The sequence below is a fragment of the Microtus ochrogaster genome, chromosome 6 (assembly GCF_000317375.1).
Source record: "Microtus ochrogaster isolate Prairie Vole_2 chromosome 6, MicOch1.0, whole genome shotgun sequence".
Taxonomy (NCBI): Eukaryota; Metazoa; Chordata; class Mammalia; order Rodentia; family Cricetidae; genus Microtus; species Microtus ochrogaster.
The window spans coordinates 65,472,797-65,482,473 of NC_022013.1; the positions used below are offsets into that span (position 1 = coordinate 65,472,797).

Genomic DNA, 9,677 nt, shown 5'->3' on the forward strand with positions numbered 1-9,677 from the left:
GCCCCGGCCGCGGTCCCCGACGGCCGCACCCCGCCCCGTGGCCGCCACGGCTGCTATTGCTCCACTGGCTGCGGCCGCTGCCGTCGCTCAGGCGCACCCGCCGCCCTCACCTCCCTCACCCCTCCCAGTGCTGCCGTAAATCCAACCCGTGGCCGCCAAGCGATCCCGACTCTGTGCGACTGGGTGTGCGCGCGCACGCGGCCGAGCCCCCGACTCGCTTTACGGCAGTAGTTTGAGCGCGTGACGTTGGCCCGTAGCTTCATTTCGCACGTGGCGTCCTAGGAGACTCGGTGTTCCTGAAGTGTCTCCTGTTTCCGAGCGTCCACTGCCAGCATGAAGCGGCCAAGTGAGTAGGGTAGAGAGCCTGGCGCAGTCTGCCCACCGGGAAGGTCATCTTTCCTGCTCCCGCAGACCATTGCTCTGTCTTCCGTAGAGCAGAGGGTTGGAAGGCCCAGGCCCGGCTTCGGCCTTGTTCACCAGGGCCTGCTCTGTGGAAGGGAAGCTAGGCCCAGACGGGGAATCCTAAGTCAGATTTGTGTGGTTAACGTGTCTGAGCCTGTTTTCTGGCCCACGATTTCCTTTGGTTTAAGGACTATTCAAAACCAGTCTGTCGCCCGTTGTGGCACGTGCCGGTAATCCCGTCCAAGGAAGAGTAACGCAGGAGGATCGAAACTTTGCAGCCAGCCTGGCGTGTGTACTGAGAAACTGACTCGAAAATGTAAAAAAGAGAAACCTCTGCCTCTCCTTGAGATTTGTGGTGCTTTCCTCTAGAAGCTTGTTTCACTCGATCTACTGGGTCAAATTGACGGATACTTGAAAGTGTAGCGTGAATTATTAAATACTGGCATAATTTTGCAGGAAAGGTTGAGGCAGGTTCTATGTAGCCCAGGCTAGCCTTAAATTCCCGATTCTCTTGGTCTCAGCCTCCAAAATGCCGGGATTATATAGCCACGTGTCCGCCCGTCTTCCTGTTCCTCACCTCCAAAGTCTCATCTAAATTGGTGGTTGATTTACTACAAGAATAGCACATCATGCCGGGCGGAGGTGGCACACTCCTTTAATGCCAGCACTTGGGAGGCAGAGGCAGGTGGATCTCTGTGAGTGGAAGGCCAGCCTGGTCTACAAGAGCTAGCTCCAAGTCAGACTCCAAAGCCACAGAGAAATCCTATCTCGAAAAACCAAACAAAAAAGAAAAAAAAGCACATCAAAACATTGTACTTTTAGGTTACCAAAAACTAAGTGTACATTTTCAGTGTATTTTTGTAAGTCCCCTGGCTTGATAGAATATCTTCTTGAGGGTCAGGAATATAAGCTCCTAAAGGTGCTTGCCACCACGCCTGACTGTCAGAGTTCAATCTCCCAGACTGACCTTATTTCTCAGACCAAACAAAATAAGTAAATGAAATATAATATTTTGGTAGGTGGAGGGGAGAGATGACGTAGCATTTAAGAGCAGTAGAGGCTCTTAGAGAATACCCAGGTTTGAGTCCAGCACCCACGTGTCAGCTCACTGCTTTCCAGGGAGAGAGAAGCCATCTTGTGACTTCCTCTGCAAGAGCGCTGTAAACATATCATTGATGCTCCAACAAGAGCAGGCAAAACATCCATACCTAATTGTTTTGTTTGTTTTTGGCAGAGTTAAAGAAAGCGAGCAAACGCATGACCTGCCATAAGCGGTATAAAATCCAGAAAAAGGTAAGTGTTCCTGGGAGATCTATACCAAGTGGACTGCCAAGCTGGTTTTTGCATCCTCTCCGTAGGGAAGGCAGTGTTGGTGATTTGGGATTAGACATGGATACAAGCTCTTAACCATTAAGAATGCAACTGTGGCAAAGTACACTGCTCACTAAGACATAGTTCTTACAAACAGCTGAGTATACATATTCTGTGTGATTCCAATTGAATTCCCATTTTTCTAAAGTGCTTCAAATGCATAAGTTGTGTCTAAGACTGACTTATTGCCTAAATTTTAAGTGGCAAAGTGTTTTTGTGGCATGACATTTTTCTTTTGTATAGTACTGAGGATTGAACCTATGACTTCATGCATGCTAAGCAAGCCCTCCTCCAATCTTAGAGTCTTGTTTTTAATAGGTCCGAGAACATCACCGAAAATTAAGGAAGGAAGCTAAAAAACGGGGTCACAAGAAGCCTAGGAAGGACCCTGGAGTTCCAAATAGTGCTCCCTTTAAAGAGGCTGTTCTTCGTGAAGCTGAGCTAAGGAAACAGCAGGTAAGCAGGCTGAAACTTCCAATAGAATGTGGCGTGAGTATGTGTGGTTTCCAAGGTAAACCATCCGCCTCCACCTCATTTGTTGCTTTTATGGCTTCAATGCAGCTCGAAGAACTAAAGCAGCAGCAGAAACTTGATAGGCAACAAGAAAGGAAAAGAAAGCTTGAAGTTAACCCTGGTGATGAGCAGTCCAATGTGGAACCTCAGCAGGTAGGATTATCTCTCCTTAAATAGGAGTTCTGAAGCAGAACTAAAGGTGAAGAAGTAAAGATAAGTAGGAAAGTGTAGATTGTCTCCTATTTAAAATATCAGGTATATTGTCTGTAGTCATCTGTGGAAATATTCAACTGGTAACAACTGCTTTTTGAGTTTACTATCTTTCCCTTATTTTTATGTCTTTTAGGAATGTGAAGAACCCAAAACCAAGAAAGCTAAATCAGGAAAACAGAATCCAAAGAAGTTGCATTGTCTGGAACTTAAAAAGGTATCTTGATATAGGTCAGTGTCGATGGTGTGAAGATTTGAGGACTCCTTTGTAACATGGGAACCCTTAGAAATTGTTGCAGTTGAAGTTGGGAGAGTGGGGTAGTAGATTCTTAGTGCACTTGCTTTCTAGCACTGCCAACCCAAGCCCACTCTTTGTTGCCAGAGCCTGGCTATGTCTCAGTACTTATAAGAAGGCTTGTTAAACTACATAGTTCATTGTGGGTAAATCATATGTTCAAGGTTATTTGATTTTATTGGGTGGGAAGTTGTCAACAGTGTTCATATTAAAATGAAGACATGGCAATCCTGTCTTCTGGACTTAGGGCCACAGTTGAGGGTGCTACTCAAGAGGGACTGCTATTCTAATAGCTTCTTACTGGACAGGTGATTGAGGCCTCAGATGTCCTGTTAGAGGTTTTGGATGCCAGAGATCCTCTTGGCTGTAGGTGTCCTCAGGTCGAAGAAGCTGTTGTCAAAAGTGGACATAAGAAGCTGATACTTGTATTGAATAAATCAGGTAAGTAGAAAGGGTCCCCTTTGTGTCTCATGTGCACTTATGAGGAATGAGGAAAAAATCTGAACAGTCTGATTCTCACTGAAGACTGATAAGATCCAACTCTGACCTCAACAGAGCCAATGCATGTGCACTCTGGTGCCAAGGACATGGGGAGGAGGTGGTTTCAGCTGGATTTTTCTGTTCTGCTATTTAATGCTTAAATCTCCCTTGGTTTTAAGAATTTAACTGTTGTGTTTCATATGCGAACAGATAGCTCAGCTCTAAGCTAGGGTATAAGATAAGTTACTATATGGGACAAAATATATGTGTCTAGGTGGGCTTGAGCAGCAGGAAGAGAACCCAGAAGAAAGACTTGTAGAGGAGAATTTGGAGAACTGGCTAAATTTTAACATGGAATTACCAGCAGTGGTTTTTAAGCCTCTACAGATTTGGGGGGAGGGTATAGAGGTCTATATAAGAAAGTGGTTTAAAATCACTGTTAGGCTTAGAAAGCTGGTGCCTCTTAGTTAAGGGACATAGGTGCTTAGATCAAGTGAGCAGTACTGGATATGTTCATTTTCAAAAGTTGCTCAGTTGGAACATTGCCTACTATTCAAAAGATGTACTTTTGCTGCTGAGCACACAGAAAACCAACCAATCCCATCACTGAAGGGATAAAGGGGAGTTTTAAAGTTCAAGGCCAACCTGAAAGACAGGGACTGTGGGAGGTAGGTGTAACAACTCCTGAGCAGTGGTGGTACACGCTCTTAATCCTAGCACTGGGGAGGCAGGTGGATCTGAGTTCAAGGCCAGCCTGTTCTACAGAGTAAGTTCCAGTACAGCCAGAACTGTTTGATAGAGAAACCCTGTCTCAAAAATCAAGAAAATTAGCATCCCTCAAGACACAAGTAGTGTGGCATGAAGTTTACTTTTCCCTTAATTCCTTTTGATAAGTTGGGAAAATGCAAATGAATTCAATCAATAGTTTACCACATTTAATGAATTAAGCTTAAAACCAAACTTTAAGCATTGTCTTTTCCCAATTCTTACAAGATCTAGTGCCAAAGGAGAATTTGGAGAGCTGGCTAAATTACTTGAATAAAGAATTGCCAACAGTGGTGTTCAAAGCCTCAACAAACATGAAGTACAGAGAGAAGATACTCAAGGTATACTGTACTGTTAGTGCCGGGGAATGTGGTTTTCCTCAGGTTTGTGATGGTTGAAATATGATGAGTATGTAAAATGTTGATTAAGATGAAAAACAATAAGATCCAACTCTGATTTCATCAAAGATCATCTGAAAGGCAGTAGAGGCCAGTGGTTTTTCTGAGAACTGGACTCTGGTGCCAGATTTACTGGGTTTCACCTGATGGTATTTACCAGAATTATTAAGAGTACTGTACTCTGGGTTTTTATGTGTAAAGGTAAAGAAGAAAGCTGTTCCATTCCAAAGTAAAACCTGCTGTGGCAAGGATGCACTCTGTAAGCTTCTTGAAGGTTTTCGGCAGTCATGTGGGAAAGATATTCAGGTTGGAGTAATTGGTGAGTTTCGTTCAGCACATTTACCTTTTTACTGTTAAGTCTAGAGACACTTAGCTAAGAACATCACATTGTGAACAGGTTTATCACAAGAGGGAAGGAGTCGTCTCAAATGTTGATTCTAGCTTAACTTACTAAAACACTTAAAAAATACCTACCAGCTTCAGAAGTTGTTGTCTAAGAGCTCTTGGCAGCCAGAACACTTAACCCGGTATGGGCAAAGAAACTATTAAAAAATGTATTTTATAATATGGATTTGCATTTATTTGTAGGTTTCCCAAATGTGGGGAAAAGCAGCATCATTAATAGTTTAAAACAAGAATGGATATGTAATGTTGGAGTTCCCATGGGACTTACAAGGTAAAGATTTTCAGACAACAGTAAAAGGTAACTTGTTGCTGGGCTAGGAAGATTGATTAGAAAGGCCAGGCAATTGAGTTTGAAAATCATATTTGGACCTGGTTTCCTAAGGTTAAGGAAATAACCGTGAAGTTTGGGTGAGTAGCACTGTAACATGCAGTGCTTATTTTAGGATTCTGTGTGTTAGGGTTTCTCAAACATGGAGCAGTGATGACAAATTGGATCTGACTGCTGTGCTGAGTTGTTCAATCCAACCCTGAGCTTCATGTTTGTTCTCTTGCGCTTAGATAGACCAGTAACCATGTAATTCCATCTCTTTTTCAGGAGCATGCAGGTTGTCCCTTTGGACAAGCAGATCACAGTCATAGATAGTCCATGCTTCATTATTTCACCCAGTAACTCCCCTACTGCACTTGCTCTAAGGAGTCCAACAAGCATTGAAGTACTAAGACCACTAGAGGCTGCCAGCGCCATTCTATCCCAGGCTGATAGCCAACAGGTAACAGAATTCCCCTTGAGCTCCTTACCACTGTTCTTTATCCACACAGATCATTGACGGTTTGTGTTTTGTTTTTAAGGTGGTTTTAAAATACACTGTCCCGGAATTTAAGGATTCTTTGGATTTTTTTACTAAACTTGCTCAGAGAAGAGGTCTGCACCAAAAGGGTGGAGGGCCAAGTGTGGAAAGTGCTGCTAAGCTGCTGTGGTCTGAGTGGACAGGGTAAGGTCTCTTTGTATTGGCATTGAAGACAAAATAGAATAAAGGGCTGAAACTGTGTTTGACAGATCTTGTTTTTAATGCCAGTGCCTCATTAGGTTACTACTGTCATCCTCCTACTTCCTGGACTCATTCTCCACATTTCAGTGAGAGTATTACAGCATACATGAAGAAGGGCTTTAATGTGGAAGAACTAGAAATGAATAATGCACACAGCATACAAGGTAAAACTGTTCTGTTACAACAGGGATAACAGTGACAGGATGCTAGAGGCCTTGCATTAACATGACTTTTGTTCCTTTCCTTTAGTCCTCAAGGGCCTTCATTTAACTAACAGAATCCTTTTCCGGTCTTCGGGCCTGACAAATGGAATAATAGAAGAAACAGACATACCTGAAGAATTGTCAAGACACAAAGAAAACAGACGGGGTGGTGAAGATGACAGAAATGGTGATGGTGAAAATAATGTAAGTTTTGTTTCTTTAGTTAAAGCTCAATTGAATTCTCTAGCATTATAATGCAGAAAGAATGAGGGTCAGAAGCAGACACAAGTTTGTGATCTAACTGACCCCATAAGGTTAGTAAGATGTCAAGGGCTGTTGCATACCACATTTCTTTGATCCACAGGCAGAGACCTCAGATGTACCCCCTGTAGAAGATACCACAGAGATGTTACCTGTGGAATCAACAGCAAGTGAGTCTGGGACAAAGGACTTTAGAACTATGTAGTTTGAGCACAACTGCTTTTATTTTCTTGTATAAAATTTTGCGTTTTTTTCTCCTATACAGGTAAACCATCATTTGCTGTGGATAAAATGCATGAAGAGGATGCTGATGTCTATGACTTTAGAACAGATTATGTATAACTGCTACAGATGTTAATGTTTTGTGTACAGTGTCCCAGACTGGTTTGGCACAAACTGTAAATCTTGTGAATATGTGTCATATATGTATATATATATTAAAACTACAAAAAATGCTTACATGCATTTGTGTTTAAGATTTATTTATGGCCAGGCATGTGATACACATGCCTTTAATCCTACCCAGCACTTGAGAGGCAGAGACAGGCAGATCTCTATGAGCTCACGGCTAGCCTGGTCTACACAGGGAAACTGTATCCAAAAGGTTTGTGGAGGCAGAGAGGGGTGGCCTATATGCAGTGGGATGGAGGCTCTAGAGGACTACATTGGATCTCGGACTAGAATAATCCCATTATGACCTGATGTGGTAGAGCTGAACTCTAGAAGAGCAGCAGTATTTACATTCAATATATGGAAGAGAAGCTATTCTCTGGAAGCAAAGAGATTTATTGGAAAACATTTTATTTACAAACTGAGTCACAGGTTACAAAATTAAAACCAAGCTGCAGTTCCTAACTGCAACAGATAGATGAACTAGTGCTGGTTTTATCAGTCTGTCCTTCAGGTCAGTCAACAATGTAGTAAGCAAACATTTGGTAAGGCAGATGGAGACATTTGTAGTCATCTGGGAAGCTGACTGCCACGGAAGCAATTTGTCATCTCTGCCCAGCTGAAAAACCCCTTTTCTGTGGGTTACTACAGAGAGACTCAAGCCTGACACTGTTAACTTCCCACATGTGTCTTCCAGGATTTCCTGAGTGGTGTATTTAAGCTTAAATTCTAGTTCACTTTATGTTTGAGGCATCCATATGTCTTCGGATTAAGCTGAATTTGCCTGTTGGGTCTGGAACATACCATTTTTCCCAAACATCAGCATATGAAGCAGCTCTTCCCCAAGGCTTGAAGTGGCCATTCCAGTGAAGTAACTTGGCAGCCTTTACAAACTGGGGTGAATACCGTTTTCCAGCACTGGAACCTTAAAAAAAAATGCCAAATGATTACTAGTAAGACAAAGCAATGTCATGCTAAGCTGCAGAAACCTTAAGGGAAATACTAGGTACAGACATCCCTAAGGAAGAGTTTTTGATTTTTCGAGACGGTTTCTCTGTAGCTTTTTGGTTCCTGTCCTGGAACTAGCTCTTGTAGACCAGGCTGGCCTCGAACTCAGATCCGCCTGCCTCTGCCTCCCGAGTGCTAGGATTAAAGGTATGTGCCACCACCGCCCACAAGGAAGAGTTCTTAATTACCAATATCTAATTAGCTTAAATCAGCAGCTGTCTTTGTTTTGATGTCTGCTAAGTGACTCTAGCTGACCTCGAACTCAGGGTAGTACTGTTGTCTTGGCATTCTCAAGTACTAGGATTACCCATGCCCAGCTTGCATGCTTAACACTTACCAAGGTGTCTGACGTTCCACATAGGGTCAATGGTGGAATGTTGTTGATAAAATACGATAAGCAGAGGAGGTGTGGTGATGCTGCCAGCCAGAGTTCTACTGTACAGTCCCTCTCTTGGTGAAAGAAAGAATGTCAATGAAGAGTATTGACCAACTTCTACTGGTAAAGACTTTATTTTAAAAAGATAAACCAGTTAAATACTTACTCTACATTAAGTTTCATCCATTTCTCCAGCTGGTTAGTTACATTCTGTCTCTTCCATTCAGTCAAGTTTGCAACAAAAACTCCAGGGTTAAAGGAACAGGTGCTGGCTTTCATGGAAAGCTTACGAATTCTTTCCTTTTTATAGTCAAGATAGCCAATATAATTGTACTGAAAACACAAATGAGATATTTGCTGCTTAAAAACTTACATAGCAAGTAAAGAAGTAGTTGAACTAAGAATTCTCAAGTTATTAGCAAAACCAATGTAGGAGATTCGACAAATACAGCAGTTGTGATCTAGTTTGTCTTAGTTGATTGTAAAGTCCATAAATGAATCTACAGAAAAGTAGGCATGCGATCTCTAGTGAAGTAACTGGTTAATGTAAGTTGAGCCCTGGATTTAACACTTCAAGCATTCATAGGGAGTAAGGTTTGCAGTGATTTACTTGGTTCCCTGCTCCACGGATAATGACTTTAGTAGAGGCTGAATCACAATCTTCTGAAAATGCAGCAGCATGTCCTGGCTTCAGTGGTGTATTATACAAGGCAAGAATGTCACCTGGAATGGATAAAGTGAAATGAACAATTGCCCTGAGATTTTGTTCCTTCTGCTTCCCCTCCCCCCAACCCATTTCTTTCAAGATGGGTTGAAAGTTTCTCTGTAGTCCTGGCTGTCCTGGAACTCATCCTGTAGACCAGGCTGACCTCGAACCCAGAGATCCACCTGCCTCTGCCTTCTGAGTGCTGGGATTAAAGGCTTGCGCCACTACCCTGCAATCTATTACCACTTCCAATGGCCTAATGCTCACCATGTGACAACCCTTACAGCCCAGAATCCAGATGAATAAAACTCATTCTGTGGTACCTTGTACAATTACATCATCATCCATGTATATGGCCTTCTTTACACTGGGCACCAGAATTGGCAAGTAGAATCTTGCAAAGGTTAACTGAAAAGGAAAGAAACATCAGCACAGGATACAGTAGCTAGGCTCTGTAAAAGCTATTAAAATGTTCTCAGAACCCTTGTAAAAGCAGTCAGTGAACTCTTGGAACTGCCCAGATTTGGTCCCTAGAGAATTAGCACTGTGTCCAAATTACTGGAAGTATTCTAATCAAATACATCTATAGAAACAAAGACACATGTAACTCACTGGTTTCATGGACTCCCCCTGGTCAGGATCCTCCTTTACTTTCCCTTCCAAAAGTTTAGTGTCAAAATTTACAATTTTGTACCTGATGCTTTTCAGGGAAACACTGTTAAGCCAGGACCTGATAAAGAAAAAACACACTTCAGTCTTAAATAGTCATGTTTCTAAAGTATAGCCTTATCTTTCTATACTTTTCTAACAGTGGCATAATGTAAGAGAAACCCAATACACTAGAT

General features: G+C 42.5%; 2 protein-coding genes and 3 non-coding genes across 7 annotated transcripts in view; 4 read left to right on the forward strand and 1 right to left on the reverse strand.

The window, feature by feature from the left end:
* The first annotated feature begins 6 nt into the window (after nucleotides 1-6).
* Gnl3 (G protein nucleolar 3) lies at nucleotides 7-6,814 on the forward strand. Its single transcript, XM_005348733.2, has 15 exons — nucleotides 7-346; nucleotides 1,637-1,695; nucleotides 2,092-2,229; nucleotides 2,335-2,439; nucleotides 2,633-2,713; nucleotides 3,100-3,232; nucleotides 4,265-4,377; nucleotides 4,636-4,753; nucleotides 5,023-5,110; nucleotides 5,435-5,609; nucleotides 5,689-5,831; nucleotides 5,916-6,052; nucleotides 6,138-6,295; nucleotides 6,456-6,522; nucleotides 6,618-6,814. Exons 1-15 carry the CDS (start codon nucleotides 334-336, stop codon nucleotides 6,692-6,694), a joined length of 1,605 nt encoding a protein of 534 aa, XP_005348790.1. The 5' UTR covers nucleotides 7-333; the 3' UTR covers nucleotides 6,695-6,814.
* On the forward strand, nucleotides 3,274-3,350 carry LOC113456218. Its single transcript, XR_003377075.1, has one exon. It is a non-coding gene; the product is annotated as a small nucleolar RNA SNORD19 (small nucleolar RNA).
* Nucleotides 4,425-4,504, forward strand: LOC113456223. Its single transcript, XR_003377080.1, has one exon. It is a non-coding gene; the product is annotated as a small nucleolar RNA SNORD19B (small nucleolar RNA).
* LOC113456220 lies at nucleotides 5,307-5,380 on the forward strand. Its single transcript, XR_003377077.1, has one exon. It is a non-coding gene; the product is annotated as a small nucleolar RNA SNORD69 (small nucleolar RNA).
* Nucleotides 6,815-6,919: 105 nt separating the features above from the next.
* The window catches only part of Glt8d1 (glycosyltransferase 8 domain containing 1), a 16,669-nt gene continuing 13,911 nt past the window's right edge, over nucleotides 6,920-9,677 (reverse strand). For all 3 annotated transcript variants that reach the window (XM_026779891.1, XM_005348738.2, XM_013346918.2), the window contains exons 5-10: nucleotides 9,445-9,562; nucleotides 9,156-9,240; nucleotides 8,737-8,849; nucleotides 8,293-8,459; nucleotides 8,088-8,200; nucleotides 6,920-7,667 (exon numbers count right to left, since the gene is read on the reverse strand). In XM_026779891.1, coding sequence (XP_026635692.1) covers nucleotides 7,477-7,667; nucleotides 8,088-8,200; nucleotides 8,293-8,459; nucleotides 8,737-8,849; nucleotides 9,156-9,240; nucleotides 9,445-9,562 — 787 coding nt within the window. In that variant the 3' untranslated portion in view covers nucleotides 6,920-7,476. The remainder of the gene's footprint in view (nucleotides 7,668-8,087; nucleotides 8,201-8,292; nucleotides 8,460-8,736; nucleotides 8,850-9,155; nucleotides 9,241-9,444; nucleotides 9,563-9,677) is intronic.

Bases quoted from the DNA above. Each gene is read 5' to 3' on its own strand.
- Gnl3 (XM_005348733.2), top strand. The intron at 1,696-2,091 runs GTAAGTGTTCCT...TGTTTTTAATAG, and splicing joins GGTATAAAATCCAGAAAAAG to GTCCGAGAACATCACCGAAA. The intron at 2,440-2,632 runs GTAGGATTATCT...TATGTCTTTTAG, and splicing joins CCAATGTGGAACCTCAGCAG to GAATGTGAAGAACCCAAAAC.